Raw genomic sequence first — 19,380 nt, 5'->3', positions numbered from 1 at the left:
GGGGGGGGGGGGGGGGGGCCAGTCTAAAAAAGAAAAAAAAAAAAAAAAAAAAAAAAAATCCAGTGTTGTTTATAGAGGAGAGAGAAAACTGGGAATAACATGTTCAGCAGTAGGAGCGGTAAGCGACTTTTGGGACAACCTTATCATGTATATTACTTAGGTCTTTGAAAAAACATTAATGACTTGTAAAATGCTTATGAACTTATGTAAAGGAAAAAGGTATCAACTATATATAATATGAAGTGTGAAGAAAAAATATGATTGTGCATATTTGTGCATGTAAAAAGAGATTGTATTGTAATACCCCAAAATATTCATAGTATCTAAATCTGATTAGTGGGGTTAGAAGGAATCATTATATTCCTTTTTTAAAAATGCTTTTATGTGTGTGTGCAGTGATACTGTATATTTTATAGTCAGGAAAACGTATTTTATAATCAAAAACATCATCAAGAAGCCTTTGTAGAACAATATTTATCAGTGTCACCAGTATTTATTGGTGATTATATCATGGCTTAGAAAGCTCTGGTATAAATATTAACATCTTTTCACTGCATTTTTGATGAGCCTGGACTGGGGTACTTGACTTTTAGTGACTCTTAACAGCAGTATATTTTGTTTTTTTTATTTTGAGGAAGAACTGTATATTGTTTAAAAAGTCAGAATTTTTTGTGTATTTCATATTAGCTCATTAGACCTTTTTATTAAAATGGAATTTGGAGAAGAGCCTAAGAAATCAAGAAATCTTTCTGCTGTTGTCACTCATGTTAACTAACTAATTTGATCATTGTCCGAAGGCTGGAGTATAGAAGGTATAACCACATTTCCTAACAAAACTTAGTTGCTGGACATTGCTGAGAAATTACTTAATTTATATTTTCTTCCTGTGATAATTTTGTAGGTTTGAGATGAAGGTAGATTTACTACTTATTTTGCTATATTTCCCGTAATTACTATTCATCTTCCTAGAAGTAATAGTCTACTCAGAATGACAGGTTTCTTCTTGTTATGGTTAGGACCCAAACTGTCATTGAGAAAACATAAGAACATTTTTATTTTTATGAGAATATGTGGCCATTTTAAGAAACTTTCTTAAATGTTCTTCAAAGAATGTAATTTTCTTTGTGTGTTAAAATTCACATTCAGAATATGAGGAAGCAAAATAATAAACACAGTTGATAAACAGAGATATTAAAATAGAATCTGCAAAAAAGAAAAAAATAGAACTAATTGAGGAAAGTTTGTTAATTTTCTTTTGAATTTGAAGGTACAAGTGAAAAAAAAGTTTCATTAGTCTCTATTTTCATCAGAAAGGAAAGTTAATTGGGTCAAAAAAATAAAAGTATATATAACTCTGCTATTACTCTTTAGCAGAAAAGGCTTTTATAAATTCAAGATATTAATCCTTTGGGATTTAGGCATAATTTAATGCTGAGTACATAGTTGTAGGCCAAGATATTAAGGAATCATCCTGGTGTAAAGGATTTGAAGGAGATAGAAATGGCAATGTACGGTTAAGTTAAAAATGCAAAACTGTGATGTCTCTGATTGATTTTATTCTTACGTAGTCTCCAAATTGCATGACTTGACATTTTTTCTTATATTATTTTTATTTTAAGTCGGAGCACCATAACATGGTGTGGGAAGTGAAGACAAATCAGATGCCTAATGCAGTACAGAAACTCCTGCTGGTAATGGACAAGAGAGCTTCAGGAATGAATGACTCATTGGAGTTGCTACAGTGTAATGAGAATTTGCCATCCTCACCTGGATATAACTCCTGTGATGAGCACATGGAGCTTGGTAAACAAAATTAAAAGTTATTTAGGAATCTCACCAAGATTCAGATTAATTTTTATATTTTGCCAGCTTCCCCACTTACCATGACTGGCTAAAAACATATGTGAAGTTTTTGTATATCAGGAATTTTCAACATTCTCCTTTTATTGCTTTAAAAATATTACTTAAACTAACATGAGTTTGGGCTATTCATGGTTATCACAGAGACTCATTTTCAAATTATTAAACTGCTTTAATTTGTGTAAAGATTGGACTATTAATATTAAACACCAGAGAAAACCCTGCTGTGAGGCTTTTCAAAAGATGTTACTTTTGAAACATCCTCCCAGTGATCTCAGTACAATTATGCTTAACCACTCTTCATGGCTAATTTTTTGGTATGATGGAGAAATTACAGTGGACTCTTGAAACTTGAGGATCTGATATTTGTAGTTGTCACTGTTGCTGAGCTGTTCCAGAGATGTGACGTGTAGACATGTATAGGTTTGTTGAGGTAGGATTTTGAATGAGGCTGGTGTTCAAGAGTAAATAGCTAATGAGTGACCTTGGCTTCTCAGCTTGGCTTTGTCCCCAGTTAATATGCAGTTTTCCTTAATGTGCATAAAAACCCTGAGTAGGAGATATGACTATCCTCATTTTACAAATGGTGAAATGGAGGAGATTATGTATTACACTAATGTTTGGGAATTTGGAGATCCTGAAAGTTTTGGGACATAACCTGTTGTATGCCAAAGATTTTCTGGGCCCTGCTGTTCATTGGGCAGTGGTTACTGTTGAGCAAGGAATACCATTTTGATCAGGTAGTTGATTCTCCACCATCACATTTTAGGTTTTCTGAGGAAATTAGGAACTTGGGGGAGTCAAAAACTTGCCCCTTTCTACCTATGACTTCATTTAAAAGTACTTAATTTTCTGAACTTGAAAGAAATGAACCCTTTACACTAAATAAAGAAATGGTGGTTAAAGGAAGAGTCTTGGCAATGAAGGAAGGGATGCAGCCACATCAGCATGAGAATTGTGGGTAGAATTTTCTTAAATTAGGGTGGTGCTTTGGAACTCTTTGGTTGCTTCATGAGTGGAGATATCTTCTAGTCAGTTTTGTGAATAGATATCCTGAATCAGTACTTTTAATTGAGACATTTCAGTTTTAGTAGACTATTCTGGAATATTTGCTTGAATAGAAATTATATATACTTTTATGGTGACATTTAGGATACTAGAAATTTTCTTGACTTGCATATTTAAGGAACCCAGTGGATCTGTAGAGTTTGTAAGGTATGTATTTCACAGAAAGGAGGTGTTTTTTTAAGGTCTGCAAGACTTTTTTTTCCCCCCTCCTTTATTTATTTATTTTTTATAATTTGATTTTTTAAATTTTATAATTTGATTTTATAATTTTATATAATTTTAAAATTATATAATTTTTATATTTAATTTTTATAATTTATTTTTTTTATAATTTATAGACTTTCAGTTCCTCAAGACAGAAGACTAAAAATACTACCCAAGTACCACTCATGTCCACACCAACTTGTAGTGTTCATAGTGTTTGAGTAGTATTTCTTGTCTTCTCTCATGGGAAGCAGAAAGTCTATCATGAGCTATGTTTTGGGAAAGCACTTACAGGAAAAAATAACCAACAAATATTACTGGTTCCAGGATTTCTTAGTAAAAATAAATACTTTAACAAAGAGTTGTGTAAGTGGTACCTAAAAATTTATACTGTGATCTATATTCTCATTTTTGCGAGTTGTTGCAGTATTCTGTATATCAGGTTAATAAAGTATGTAAATAATAAGTACATATATGCACACATAGAATTCCTTTTTCCTCATTAACATGTTAATGTAAAAATATCTCAGTGGCATATGGATCTGTCCCAGGTGAGGCACAAAAAGCTGGGGTGGGGGTTAGCAGAAAACACAGACTGAACCTTGTTTTTCCAGTGTGTGAACAGTTGTGGTAATTACATAGTTTAGATAGTGAAGTCATTACTACATTTACATTTATTTGCTGGGTTAACTTTTTCTGTTAGGCTCTGTTGACCTGTAAATGTACAAGGTCTCATTTTTAAGTTGAAAGTTGTTTCATTCAAGAAAACATTTTGAATTTCATTTTGCGCTTAGGATTTTCCTCACAAAATCAGTTAGCTAAATTTGAGGACTTCTCTTCCAACTGCAATTTAATACTGTTTCTTGTATTAGTAATTTCCTTTTTGTAATTTTGAGTGTGCTTATTTGCAGATGACCTTCCTGAACTTCAGGCTGTTCAAAGTGATCCTACCCAATCTGCCATGTACCAGCTAAATTCAGATGTTTCACATCAAGAATATTCAAGACCATCTTGGAACCAAAATACCTCAGACATATCAGAAAATACTTACCGTGAAAATGAGGTGGATTGGCTAACAGAATTAGCAAATATTGCCACCAGTCCACAAAGTCCACTTATGCAGTGCTCATTTTACAACAGGTAGGATCATTGATTATATTTCTATTTAAAACTTCTATCAACTTCTATCATTACAAAAAGCTATTATTTAAAGTTTTTCTGTTTTTTTTTTTTTTTTTTTTTCCTTTTTGTCTTTTTTCGTGACCGGTAACGGGATCGCAACCCTCTGTGTCGCGCCCGCACCGCGCTCAACCAGTGAGCGGACCGGTCTCTATATGGGATCCAAACCCTCGGCGGGAGCGCCACTGCGCTCCCAAGCGCCGCACTCTACCGAGTGCGCCACCGGGCCGGCCCAAAGTTTTTCTAGTTTTAAAAGTAAAATGCTATTAACCATCTAGTGGACAATTAAATTAGAATTTAGGTGAAATCATTAGAATTAAGCTCCTTGTCTTACAATGATCAAAGATTTATTTCACTTAATACCATGATTTCATATTTTGAGAGTTAGATAAAGGTGATATGGGAACAGAGTAAAAAATACTTATAAATGTTTAAAAGTCATCAAAAAGTAAATTAGACTGAGAAATACTTTTACTATGCATTTCTGCTTATAGAAATAAATGAAAGTTGTATTTGTTTAAAGAACCATAGTTATAATAAACATTATATTTTAAACTTCTGTCAACCTCAAGTTTGATTTCTTTTGGGCTAGGTTTATATTTTCCACAGCGTGTGTGGCCTTTTGTTATTTGTTTGCTAATTCTAAAATTTGCTAATATTAAAATCTTGAATTTATAAAACTAGACTCCCGTTGGTAAAAATCACTGTTTCATATATCCAAACCAGAGTTTAGGAAAATCAGTTTTTGTGCTGTGAAATTATGGAAGCTTCCAACTAATATTCCTAGGGACATTTCATTATTTATCCCTAAAAAGACATGGACACGTGATAGTTTGTAAGAGAGAAAAAGGCCCAGGTTTGCACTCCTGTGGGTGAAAACTGATACACCAGTGTTCATACTTGATGATGTAGTAAAAACTCTGAATTTTGGTAGTGGTCCTAAGTTAGTGTAATGCTTTGCCAAAGAATAAACTTAGGTATGAAATCTCAGTTTTCTTTCAACCCACTAAGTTATACTGCTTTTCTTCTATTTGGCAGCATATTGGTCTTGATTAGAGCAAATTCAATTTAGTTAACTTCAGTTTAAATCCATGTAAACTTTACAGGAAAAAACTTCTCTTTCACAGTGTTATTTTCTTAATAGTCCTAGTTTTCATGGTAATTTTAATAGTCAAGAAGCTAAAAATTATTTTACAGTTTTAAAAAAGCCCAGTTTAACTATTGGTCTTTTCCCCCTCTGTTTCTAGTTTAGAGATAATACTTTTCATTTTTCACAGCAAAGTTATGAGGATTAATAATATAGTTCATGGAAAGTGAGTAAAACCTCAGAAGAATGTAATTTTATTCTCTGCAGCATTTTCTTTGCTTTTCTTAGCATAGAAGGATTACATACTGCTGTCCTTCCTGCATTCTAACACTGTCAGTGGCTTTTTTTGCAACTTTTTGTAGAGTGTTAAACTATGTTAGTTATTGGGCCTTGGATGTCTCAGGTCATAACTATAGTATGCAGAGGCTGAGGACAAGTAAAATTTATATTATTCCTGCGTAGATAGAGAGATGAGAAGACTGATGGTATTAGTGTTTAGACATGTTTAGTATGTTCATTTTCACAAAACATTTAGGCTGTGTATATTTTAGAACATTGCATTTGTTACTTCTGTTTTAAACGGTAAACAGAAGAACTGCTAAAACTTTCATTACTCATCAAGTCATGGGTGAACAAAAAGAATTTTTAAGCAGTTTGGCAGTTTTCTGATACTTCATATATATATATATCTAACTGTGCAATAAAAGGAAGAAGTTGGGCAAAGGTGAAACTTTCAGTATGTAATTTGAAATCCAAAATTGGAGCATATGCTAAAATGCACAGATATTTGAAAGGCTTTTTATTTAAGGAGTGATGTGAACATGAAAGCAAAGTATAGTTTCATAGATCCTCATATAAACATAATTCGGGCTGCAAAGGTGTAATGAAAATATGTTAATAAAATAAAAAATAAAAATTGAGGGGCTAATAAAATTTCTCAGGAAATAAGGGAAGAATTGGAACAATGTCCTTTCTCCCCCTTTTTAAAAGAGGATTAGTACAGACAGGCATGAACTTTTTTTTCTGTTAAGGACCAAATCCCTATTTGGCATCTCAGAGAATTGTTCTGATTTGTGACTTTCAGATGGCTTTCCCTCTCCTAAACTTTGCTGTCTTCTTCTTTACTTCCTTTTCAAACTCTTGAGTCTGCATACATTACTAATCATCCTTTATAGGCTTGTTTCTTACTGTTAACCCACCCATGAATATCTGGCCTGTTTGTGAGGGAAGGATGTTAATACATTCTTGGGAGCTACAGTACTCTAAAGGGAGCACTGCCCGGTAAAGAGACTTTTGAAGGAAGAATAGGGGGAAGGGATAAGGTTTTTTTTTTTTAAAGTGATCCTCGGCAGAAAATAACTAGACCTTATGTGTAGTTGCTTTTCAACAAGTTTGTATTAGAAATTACAAGGAGTAGGGCCAGCCCGTGGCTCACTCGGGAGAGTGCGGTGCTGATAACACCAAGGCCCCGGGTTCAGATCCCATATAGGGATGGCCGGTTTGCTCACTGGCTGAGCGTGGTGCTGACAACACCAAGTCAAGGGTTAAGATCCCCTTACCGGTCATCTTTAAAAAAAAAAAAAAGAAAAGAAAAGAAATTACAAGGAGTAACAAATAGGCTGCTTTCAGCAGTAATAAGTTTAAGCATTTTTGCTTAAGGCAGTTCATTGTATCTGCCCAGTGGTATGTGATTGGTAGATAAAAAGTTGTGTTAGTCACATTAAGCTTAGATGTTCTGTCTATATTCAGACTTATTGAGTGCATCAAAGTAGAAGAAAGAAATGGGTGGGGAGTCCTGCAAAGGTGGTATTATCCTTCATGAATGGAAATATGCACATTTATGTGTATTGATATAAAATTGAATAGGATTAATAAATGAAACTGGAAATAAAGGAAAATAAATTAAAATACATTGTCAAATCGGAAAAAATCGTGTTTGAAATGTGTGAGGAAGGTTTGGGTAAGAAGTTGAGTTAAGGAACAGCATATTATAAATGAGGTCTTGCTGTCTTTACTAATGTTTATGATGGTTTCTTATATGTAATAACAGTGGCATTTTGAATATGAAGCTCTTTTCTTCAAAGGAAAAGTTTTACTTTACAAAACTTCTGTTCTATTTTAGATCATCTCCTGTACACATCATAGCTACTAGCAAAAGTTTACATTCCTATGCACGCCCTCCACCAGTGTCCTCCTCTTCCAAGAGTGAGCCAGCCTTCCCTCATCACCACTGGAAGGAGGAAACACCAGTAAGACATGAAAGGGTTAGTTTATTCATGAGGTTAAACTTAACGATGTTTGCACAACAGTTGAATACGTTAACTTTCTTTGTCTAAGAAATTCTTTTGAAGCATATACAGATGGAAAATAGTATTTTGCATTGTTCTGTTAGGAATCTGGATTCAATTTTATATACAGCTCTATTAACTGTTAGGAAAGTTTGTTACAAATGGCAATGTGCCCTTAACTAAAACTTCAAAAACTTCAGTTGTTGAAAGCATTGTGTTTTTCCCTAGATTTATATGATTGAGATACCTACTAAGAAGAGGTGCAAGCAGGTATTAAAAGATATATTTTAAAAATTTAGAAGTTTATAATATTTTGCTCCATAGGCAAATAGTGAGTCAGAATCTGGCATTTTCTGCATGTCCTCCCTGTCAGATGATGATGATTTGGGATGGTGCAATTCCTGGCCTTCAACTGTTTGGCACTGTTTTTTGAAAGGTAAAAAAATTCTTCAGTTTTTTTATAGCTTGTGTAGCACACTAGTCATATATCTAATATTTGTTTTCTGCTTAAACTTTAGGCACACGACTGTGCTTTCATAAGGGAAGCAATAAGGAATGGCAGGATGTTGAAGATTTTGCTAGAGCTGAAGGCTGTGATAATGAGGAAGATCTTCAAATGGGCACTCACAAGGTTGACTTAAAATTCTTTAAAATTTTTCAGACTCTTTCAAAATGAAACAATGTTTATTGTTAATCTGTAGAAACATTCTCCATTTACTTTCATATTTAAATGACATCTTATGTTTTAGGTATAGGTTTTGTGACCAGTTGTTTAGTCTGATGGAGAAGAGCAATGATTTAGGTTTACATTTTTAATTATGCTTTCTTGGTTGGGAAAAAGAGTAGATTTCTCAACACTTTTTGTGTTTTATACGTATTATGTTGGGGAAAACTAAACTGGCATTAAATAAATAATGAGTAAATAAACTAACCAAAGCCTCGTCTTAGGTAATCTACAAAGTGGTTAATTCCCCTGTAGATAATTCAGAGTTGATTATATTACTTTTTAAATGACTCTATAAAACAGTAGTATTTTCTAAGTTGATAAGCAAAAGCAGTAGTGAGCAATATATAGGATAAATGTAAGTTGACACCTTTCATTTTGAAATCTTTAATTTTTCCATCTCCACTTAGGTAGACAAAATGGGCATGTGAAGTGTGCTTGTTTAAAATTCCTTTTCATCCTGCTATCTCCTGCTATTGAGTCTCTTGAGAAAAAAAAGTTTTGACTTGGCTGCCTTCAATTCCCACCCCCACCCCCACCCCACTGTTACTCTTTGTTCTAGTAACATCCACAGTAATCTGACTTTGGCCTCTACTACTCTACTGAAATTGTCTCAAAGGTTACTAGCTTTATTTGAATTTCTAGGACTAGAGACTTCTGTTTGTTCTGTTTGACATCCATGCAACATTTGACACATTGGATTAGTTCCTGACATCATCTTCTCTTGATTTGTGTAGCATGGCAATGCCCCTATTCTCAGTCTTTTTGGTTGGCTGGTTGTCTGCCCACGATGTTGAATATAATCCACAGTTCTGCCCCTCTTCACTCTCTTGTCACCAGTTCCTCTGCTGATAATGTCAGCAGCACCTCCATAGTGTCCTGTAGAAAGCACTCTGGACTTGGAGTTAGGAAACCTAGGCTCTCTTTCTAGCTCTAGTTCCAGCCAACTGTTTGTGTGACTGACCCTTGGCAGATTGTTAAAACACTCTGGGCGTTGGTTTCCTGATCTATAAAATGGGATTGGATTAGTTTTAAGTTCTTGTGTAGCTCTAAGAATTAGAGGGTTCTGTAATTCAGTTATTTACAGATGTATGTATGTCTGTAGCCTTCACCTGCACATTTCCAACCACATGTTAGACATCTCTACATGATGATCTATGTGTTCTTCAGACTCAGCTCAGTGTTACCAAAACAGCACTCACCCTTTTCTTCCCCTTCCTGGCTTACTTGTTCACTGTTCTTGTAAGTTACTATTATCCTTCTTGATCACTAGATTCAAAACCATGAAGTTATCTTTCACTATTCCCTTTTCTCCCTTCATATTCAATTGATTCTGTTAGCAAAGATTTTTAATAGTCATCCTTCTTTCTTATGCAGTAGTTCATGCACTAGTATAGTAATGACTGGATACTGTAGCTAGCTGTTGACATGTTTGTCTCATTTGTTTTTCTGTGAATTTAAGGGTAAGGGCAGTACACACCTGGTGTGTGTGTACTAAATGCTTAGTAAATATTTGTGGGATTTAAATTTAGTCTGGTTCTACCACCACTACACTTGTCAATTCAGGACTGTAATGGGTCTTTCTCATTATATATTCACATACCTGAATTTGAGAAGTCCCTTCTTATTTTGCAGTCATTATTGTCATCTTAAAATTGACAATCATATTAATAAAAATACTTTTATTTACTTCTCAATATCTTCTAAGCAAAAAGTTTAAGTACTTTGCCTGTCTTTAAGATCACTTTACTAACTTGCCTCACCTTTTCAACCTTATTTGCCCCAAATCTGAACTCACCTTGAATTTTTAGAAAATACTCAGCACTCCCCTTAAAGAAGTAGTTAATTACAACTATTTCTGGTGCAAGGCATGTTGTTCTTCTACCCTTCTAAATCTCATTCTTCTTTTAAAATGAGATTTAAAAACTGAGATTTATATTGAGATTTGAAAGAAGAATGAAATTTATCTTATTTTTTATTTATTTATTTTTTGTTCTTTAACTTTATTTGACATTTAGCTGTTAATTCTCATCCACATTAACTGTCTGCAGAATTATGAAAGTGGTAACAGGTACATAGGTAACGAAAATATAGAGCTTCTTTGGTGAATCTTCATCCTCCTTATGTTTTCTGGACAACCACACACAGATACAATATGGGACATTCCTTATTCCTTTGGTCCAGACAGCTTTGTTGAGCCTGGTTATCAATGAGCACATCTGGAGTCCCCATCTCCTTCATGGCAAGTTTCTGGATCTCTTTGAGTGCCCAAGGGGCATGCTTCTTGAAACACACTCCATGGATATGCTTGTGAATGTTGATGGTGTATCCTCGGGTCACCACCTCGTTGATAGCAGAATGGCCCTTCTTCTCGCCATCCTTCTTTGCAGGAGCCATCCTGCCGGGCCCAAGTTAGAAAGGAAGAATGCGAGGGATTGTGGGAGAGGGAAAGCCAAGAATGAAATTTAGAAGGGTAGAAAGTCCTCCCTCAACTCTCTCTTTTGGAATGAGTATCTTCCTTTATTAAAGTCCGTCAGCATTATTTATACAAGTTAAAGGGCTTATTCTACTCTAGTTATTTATGTGTCTTTCTTCACTACTGGGTTGAAAGCTCTTTAAAGGCAGGGGTCCTGTCTTGGTTATTTTTACCTTTCCCATGAAGGCTTACGTGTAATGGGAATTTCACTGTATGTTGAATTGAACATTTCCAGTTCATTCACTCTATGCATATATTTTCAGGGCTTTGGTTCTGATGGTCTAAAGTTGTTATCACATGAAGAAAGTGTATCATTTGGCGAGTCTGTACTGAAGTTGACTTTTGATCCTGGTACAGTAGAAGATGGTTTACTTACTGTAGAGTGTAAGCTGGACCACCCTTTCTATGTTAAAAATAAAGGTAATGCTTTATTATCTTAGCGGTAGTCAGGTAGAACTCTACATCCTATGAGTATGAGAAATTTTTTAGACTCACATAGCATTCTATAATAAGCTCTCAGTTATCTTGGTATAGTTTGGGAATGGAGTTTTCTGGCAGTCACATTTTGGCTTAGAGTTACCAAATATGCTATAAACCTGAATTAGTCTTCAGAGCCATATTACAATAATACCATGTTAATCATAATTCAGAGGCTATTTCATAGTTTCAGTCATCATCATTTATCACTTACTATCTTATAGATTGGAGGAAGTGCTGATTGATAGAGATCTACATATCCATAAAATGCTGAATTAAACTAGTTTTGGAGGGCTTTTACATTGCTGAAAGGAAATACTTACCTAGTACTGCATTATTGCAAAGATACATGACTTGTTTTAGAAAATCTCTTAGGACTTATTTTAAGTAATAATTTTTTATTTTTAAGATATGGAAATGAGATGTCTGATGTAATATAATTAGGGTGCTTTCTGTCAATCCTCATCCTTCATACAACTATGGTTTAACTTTAGGTTGGTCATCGTTTTATCCAAGCTTGACTGTGGTACAGCATGGCATTCCATGTTGTGAAATTCATATTGGCGATGTATGTCTACCTCCTGGACACCCTGATGCCATTAATTTTGATGATTCAGGTGTTTTTGATACCTTTAAAAGGTAATATTGGATTAATTCTTTCATTTTTTTTTTCTGTTAAAGTTTACCCTTCATTTCCCTAATGATTGTTAAGTCAAATACTTAGAAGGTTAAACCTTTTAAAATTTAAGAATTATAAAAGAACTACTTAGAGGAAAGTGTATATAATTAGAAGAAAAATATTAGGCAATTAAAAGTAAAATAATAGCTAATGGGGAGTTTTGTGTAGAGTGTTGGAAAAGTGAGTTAATAAAACATTTAGAATTAAATTAGGAAGAATGTCACATGTTATATGACCAAGAGTTTAATAAAGATCAGCTTTGATAGTTACATTTTGAAAAATTGTTATATCTGGCCAGTTGTTTTTAACCAACCTATAAATCTATTAATAGTATTTTTTATTAATAGTGTTTTTTGTAGTTAACTATATTTTTGGGGGGTGGGGGGCAGGTAACTGTATCTTTGTTTAATATTCATTTTGACCAAGGGCATTAGTTGCATGGTTTAACAAACAGTAAAAATAGCAAAAACTTGACATTTGGAAATACTTAGAGAGGGAAGTGGTTTTTCTTGAGATAATCTTGCTACTAACTGGCAGTATGGGACAGGAACCCATGTGTGTGTCCTGACTCTCAAGAAGGATGACCAACTGTCCCAATTTTTGTGGGACTTTTCTGGATTTAGTACTGAAAGTCCAGCATCTCTGGAAACTCACAGTCCTGGACAAGTGGGACAGTTGGTCAGCCTACTTCCAGAAGGTACCCAGAGAGTCTGCATTGCAGATATCTGGGATTCTTTCTTTAAGATAATTATCAAATCCATAGGCAAGTATGGGCACTAAGTAGAGAATTCTCAAGAGTTCCTGTTGGCCTGTAGATTTTATTTCAGTCAATTTAGTGTAATAAAATGTAAAGTTAATGTATTTTATATATCATAAGAATAACTGAGACTGTTATTTAAGAAGCAACTAGCATAGGACCTACACAGGCCATGTGCTTGGTAAGTGGCTACAAGATTGGAATCTAAGTGCTGTTTGATTACATCCCTCATATATAAATATACTCTTCTTTGAAAACTGTAGAAAATGAGACAAAATTTTAAGGACTGATATTTTTAAGTATTCTTAGGATGTAGATTAGTGATAACTCCTATGTTTTGGTGAGAATGTAACCTGATAGAAAAATTTTGGTAGAAAATTTGGCTTTATCATGTAAAGGTGAATATCAGAAATTCCATTCCTCATTATATATACTTTAGAGGAGTAAATTCTCGTAGATATACTCAAGGACATGTATAAATAAGTTTGTAGCTGTATTGTACATGATAGCAAAAATGTGGAAACAATATCAGTGCCAATTAACTGGAGAATGAATATATAAATTTTGTTATAATCGTACAATGGAATTCTTTTTATCAGTGGAAAATGAATGAATCTTAGGTGTACATTTTAAAACAGTCAATTTTAAAAACAATGTTAAGTAAAAATTAGTCTCTGAAATATAAATGATTCAATTTTTAATGGAATCATTTTTTAGAAGTATATCTAATCTATAAGTCTATAAATTTATAAATATATCTAATAAATGTAAGCTTTATATATTATGTATAATATATACATTTTACAATTATGTCAGGGGTCCCTCAGGACCACCCCCAGGTTCGATGATTCGCTAGGAGGACTCATAAGACTAAGCATGTAGTTGTGCTCATGGCTGTGCTTTTTTTTCCCCCATGGCTATGATTTATTATGATGAAAGGATACAAAGCAAAATCAGGAAAGAGAAAAGACATGGGATGAAGTCTGGGAGAAGCCAGGCTTTCAGGGGTCCTCTCCCAGTGCAGTCACACAGGACATACTTAATTCCCCTAGCAGTGAGTTATGATAACATGTGTGAGGTGTGTCTACCAGAGAAGCTTGTTAGTACATACCTCTGCCTGACATGTACCAAAATTCCAAGCTTCCAAAAGGAAAGCAGGTGTTCAGAGTAAACCATCCTGTTCGTACACAGTTTAGGCACAGCAAGCCATTCTTATTGTGAGAATGATAGGAACCCTCCCCAAATTCAAGTTCTAGATGCCAGTCGGGTTAATTTTGTAAACAGACCTTTGAAAGGACAGCACTCAGGCCTGCTATGTTAAATCTTTTCTTTATAACAAAACGTCATATATTGGATGTTAATATGACAAACATATTAATTTAATTAATATTACTGTAGTTAGTATTTATATGTTGTATTTATGAATATTATTTTCATAATAAAATTACTGAAAAAGTAAGGGAATGATAAATCATTCAGGAGAGTGGTTATCTCTGGGGTTGGCAAATGTGGAACTTCAGTGATATTAGAAATGTTCTGTTCTTAATTTGGATCGAAGGTTCACTTAAATTTATTTGTATGCTTCATACTTGCATACGTTATATACTTTTTTTATATATCAAATATTGCATAGTGAAAAATTTTGTTCTTTAAATCAAAAGCAAATTCCTGCTTATCTGAGATGGCAAGTTCTCATCACTTGTTCCCACTGAATAATAATCACTCTCAAGATGAGCTTGGTCATTGATCTCATTTTACTGTTGAGTGACTGCAACATAATAGCAATGCCCTCCATTCCCCTCCCTGAATAGTAGTGAAAATGGGCAGTTTCATCCAGGAGAAACCATGAAAAAGTTAAGAATCATGAAATTATCTAAATTTTCATGGTGGATTAGATTATGACTTAGGAGTTAAGAGAAGATGTCTGGCATAGGGAGGGCAAGAAGGGAAAGAAAGGAAGAAGCACTTAGTCTGAGGGGGAACCCTAGAATAAATTCCCATGTACACTTGGGGATTTGGGGAAAGCTCTTGGGTCATGATTTACGGGGAAGGACATTTGAGAAGTTTGTAGCTTAGTAAAAACCAAAAGTCAACAATAAGTTGACGAGCTATTAAACACAATTTGAGGCTCTGTTGTAGAAAGGAAGCTTTTCCAAGTGAGAGCATGATTTAAAGAAGCCCATTCTGAGACATTGAGAATTGAGGCAAACCTCCCAGGTATCAGGCAAGTTTGTTTATTTTTGGCGGCTGGTTGGTTTGGGAATCCAAACCAATGATCTTGGTATTTCAAGGCTGCACTTTAGCCAACTGAGCTAACTGGCCAGTTCCAGGCAGGTTTAAAAGTCATTTTTGACTTTGTGAAGTTGATATTTCTATCAAGTAATATGATAATTTAACAAACTTAATTGAGTGCCCACTATGTGCCGGGAACTGTACATATGTTAACTTATGTAATGTTTATTACCCTATTAGTAGATTATATCCTCGTTTTACAGAGGAGAGAACTCTGAGAGAGGTTAAAGAACATGCCCCAAACAAAGCCAGTTTGTGTCAGAATTAAAGTTTCAAGCCTACATCTTGTAAAGATTCCAAATTTAGTAATCTGCTAATCTAGGCTGCTTCAGTAAGCAGTAATAGATACTTCTAATTGAGTACTACTGTGTGACAGCCTCTGCCCTAAGTGTTTCACACTTATTCTTTCAGCAATACTGCATAGCATGTATTTTTATTTTATAGCTAATACTTTACAGATAAAGTAAACTGAGGCTTAGATGGTTTACTTAACTTGTCCAAGGTCATATTACTACTAAGTGGCAGAGCTGAGATTTGCATCCAACTAAAATTTTACATTACCATGTTCTCCAGAATTACTTAAAAATGAGTTAAGACAAGGGCATGCCGCTTTGCTTCCAGTCTAGATAAGAAAGTGGATTAGTGTGACACATGCTGATAGAGAGGCAGTGGAGTCTGGTAGGAGCATGAGATCTGCAGCTGGACTGCCTGGATTCAAATCCTGGCTCTGCAATAGATTTGCTGTGGAAGCTTGGGTAAGTTAACCTTTCTATGGCTCTTCTTTAAAAAAGTCTGTGAAATGGGGAGAATGTTGGAAGGAGGATTAAATGAGTTAATATATGTGATATGGTTAATGGGCACTGCATTCCTGTGGAGTTTGCCTTTCAGAGTAATGATTAGACAACGAAGGTGGGAAAGCATTCTAAGCTTACGGAATGGCATATACAAAAGTAGAGATGTGAAACAAGGCACATTTGAGGAACTATGGATGGTTTAGTGATGAGAGCAAATGCTTACCTGAAGTGGTGTAGCAAAAGGTTAAGATTAAAAAAAAAAAAAAAAGATATTCTATGTCGTATTTTAATATTGCAGTCATGTCAAAATCCTGAATTCTGTGAATGAATATTTCAAAGTGATTGATGTCATATTCATAATGGAAGTAGATGATAGTTGTATTTGTACCACTAGATGGTGGAGTTTTCAAATTTAAGTAATTAGCTTACGCTATCTTTTGGTATTTTAAATTGTAATTAAATATTTTCCTTCAGTAGAGATTAATAATTTTGTGTCACATTCATTTATAGTGCTTAAAATTTGTCATTTTTTCTAAATTACATATGTGTGGGGCTTAAGATTATTTTATGAAAGTTGTAATCCTAGAAAACAAAAATTGAATTTGGATCCTAGCAGTGTTGCCTTGGATGACTGATATGTTACTTCCTCAGCTGGTTTGTTCATGTAAAAGGGGATAACGATACTCTCCAAAGCAGGCTTGTTGAGATGAGAGGATAATATGGATAGCTTATTTCCATGCCTGCGTAAACTGGAGATACAGAACAAAACGTGGCCTTCCCTGGAAAAGGAGGGTTTTTACCATGAACTTTTAAGTTATTACGCTTTGTTATACACCTGGATGGTCTTTTGGGGGACTGATGTATGTATGACTCCTTTTACCTAAACAAATGACCCAGATTACTGTATATTTTACATTCCTTTAGCTGCATTTAACAGCTTTTGACTGCTCTTGTCTAACCTTTTGTCTTCTGTGGTATTTAGTCCTTTGGCCTGGTATATGCCTGCCACTCCATTTAAATTTTCTAGATGTAGGCTCCTGAAGGCCAAGAATCAGATTGTCAGATTTGTCAAAAAGTGCATCTAAAATAAGAATAAATGGGTTGTGTGGGATCTGGAGGAGTTACTTGCTGTGAATAAAGTATACCGCTCCAAAGATTCCTTTGGGGAGGCTTTAAGTCTTTTTTTTTAAAAAAAGCTTTTCTATTATCTGCAGAGGTTTTTTTAAAATTAATAATTTTAGTCAATGCACACATAAGGTTTCATCTTACAAGCAACTGTCAATGGCAAAAGTTGTTAAAAGTAGTGTTGGTAACACTGTGTAGGTGAAAATACATTGAAATTTCCAGTGAGATGTTAAGGGTTGTTTTTAAAAAACCCTGTTGTTAAGAAATTGGATAATGTAAATTGAATTAAAACCTTGGTAATAAATGTTTTTAAATTTTGTAGCTATGACTTCACACCTATGGATTCTTCTGCAGTGTATGTGTTAAGTAGTATGGCTCGTCAGCGTCGTGCGTCATTGTCTTGTGGAGGACCTGGTGGTCAAGACTTTGCAAGATCTGGATTCAGTAAAAACTGTGGCTCACCTGGATCATCACAGCTCTCTTCCAATTCTTTGTATGCTAAAGCTGTCAAAAACCACAGCTCAGGGACTGTGAGTGCCACCTCTCCTAATAAGTGCAAAAGACCAATGAATGCCTTCATGCTTTTTGCCAAAAAATACAGAGTTGAATATACTCAGATGTATCCAGGGAAAGATAACAGGTAAAAATAGTGATAATTCTTTTCTTTTTTTCTATTTAAAAAAAATTTTTAACATTTATTTGTACATATTTGTACATTTATTTGTATAGCATGTTTCAATACATGCATATACTGTACATTGATTCACATAGGGTAGATAGCATAGTTTTGTACCTGATAATCTACCACTTAAAATAGTGATAATTCTGATTATAGTAACTGCTAACACTTCAGTGCAGTTCACAGTAACTGGGATAGTTAAGTAAACTTACTATTCTTCAGTAGCTTTTATTGAGTTCTTTCTATTTTCTTAAAATAATATGAAATGTCATTTATCTGTTAGAGGACACAGTTCTAATAATTAATAATTCCATCTTTATAGAAAAGTTTTGTAGGAACTTCCTTGTGTGAGATCACAATGATGTAGGTACTTTATAACTGAGTCATGCTATGGGATGTGCAGGCATTGGCATTTTGTAGGAAGCTGTCAGATTTGTCAAAGGCTGAACTTAGAGTTGTCCTCGGTAGAGCCCAGGAATAAAAAATTTAACTCGGGTCCTTCTTCCTCTGTTTCCTGTACCCTCCTCTCCTGCTCACTCCCTCTCAAACCAATCAAGTTATTATACTTGTATATGACAGCTACCTTCTTCCAGTCTTCCTGTTTTCCTGAGGATCAAAACTATTTCCTTTACCCTTGAGAACATGAGAAAAGTTAATTATCCACGTAAAATAATTCAGTTATGAACTTAGGTTTGAAGTATTTACATTTTAAAAAGAGAAGCTTCTTACCTCAAATGCATCTCTGAGAGTTGATACATATATTTCTTAGTCAATTTCCATTACAAAAATATTACAAGTAACACTATAATGAATAGTTTTGTCCTAGTTTTTGGTTATTTCTTTAGATTCCTAAGTGTAAAATTCCTAAGAATTCTAAGGGCCTTTACATACAACACTGTTGAAAAAAAATTTTTTTTTAAAAGATGACCAGTAAGGGGATCTTAACCCTTGGCTTGGTGTTGTCAGCACCACGCTCAGCCACTGAGCTAACTGGCCATCCCTATATGGCGAAACCCGTGGCCTTGGTGTTATCAGCAGTGCACTCTCCCGAATGAGCCATGGGCCAGCCCAACACTTGAAATTTTTAAGTCTTGGATCAGTCATTTGTGTGACTTTGGGCAATTAAGTTTTAATCTTCCATTTCTTTATCAGTAAAAAAGGTGGGTTTAAATGTACTGGTTTTTAAAAATTCAGTTTACAAGTCTGCTTCTTTGGTGATGAATATATGATGTTCTCATAGAAAATATACTTTCAGAATTTAAAGGCATTTTAAGAAAAAGTTACATGTCTTGTTCCTCTACTACATGGATAAGTCTCTTTCCCCCAACAGTTGAGAGGGTCAGCAAGGATGCATTCTGGATTTATAATTCTGGGTAATAGGACTATACTGATTGATTATAAGAAGAGTGTAAATCTCATTTTAGCTTTATGTGGTTTTTTTTCCCCCCTATTCTTTTTTTTTAGAATCTCTATACAAGTTGAGCATCTCTAATTTGGAAATGTTCATTGGAGCATTTCCTTTAAACATCATAAAAGTTTTGTATTTTAGAGCATTTTGGATTTTTGGATTAGGGATGCTCACCAGTATGTATTCTGCAGATACTGCAAAATCTGAAAAAAAATCCAAAATCTAAAACATTTCTAGTCCCAAGCATTTTGGATAAGGGATACTCAACCTGTATTAGGTTATA

At 34.4% G+C, this 19,380-nt stretch overlaps 1 protein-coding gene and 1 pseudogene across 4 annotated transcripts in view; one reads left to right on the top strand and one right to left on the bottom strand.

Moving 5' to 3' along the window:
• The window catches only part of HBP1 (HMG-box transcription factor 1), a 32,739-nt gene that overhangs the window by 9,212 nt on the left and 4,147 nt on the right, over window positions 1–19,380 (top strand). For 3 of the 4 annotated variants that reach the window (XM_008568050.1, XM_008568052.1, XM_008568053.1), the window contains exons 2-9: window positions 1,620–1,803; window positions 4,044–4,272; window positions 7,521–7,662; window positions 8,011–8,122; window positions 8,205–8,317; window positions 11,150–11,306; window positions 11,858–12,002; window positions 17,333–17,650. In XM_008568050.1, the coding sequence (XP_008566272.1) occupies window positions 1,620–1,803; window positions 4,044–4,272; window positions 7,521–7,662; window positions 8,011–8,122; window positions 8,205–8,317; window positions 11,150–11,306; window positions 11,858–12,002; window positions 17,333–17,650 (1,400 nt within the window). The remainder of the gene's footprint in view (window positions 1–1,619; window positions 1,804–4,043; window positions 4,273–7,520; window positions 7,663–8,010; window positions 8,123–8,204; window positions 8,318–11,149; window positions 11,307–11,857; window positions 12,003–17,332; window positions 17,651–19,380) is intronic. The other variant, XM_008568051.1, reaches the window with a different exon arrangement.
• On the bottom strand, window positions 10,388–10,846 carry LOC103586737 (annotated as a pseudogene).

This window comes from Galeopterus variegatus, unplaced genomic scaffold (genome assembly GCF_000696425.1).
Source record: "Galeopterus variegatus unplaced genomic scaffold, G_variegatus-3.0.2 Scaffold370, whole genome shotgun sequence".
NCBI classification, from domain to species: domain Eukaryota; kingdom Metazoa; phylum Chordata; class Mammalia; order Dermoptera; family Cynocephalidae; genus Galeopterus; species Galeopterus variegatus.
This window is presented reverse-complemented; position numbering and strand designations above follow the sequence as displayed.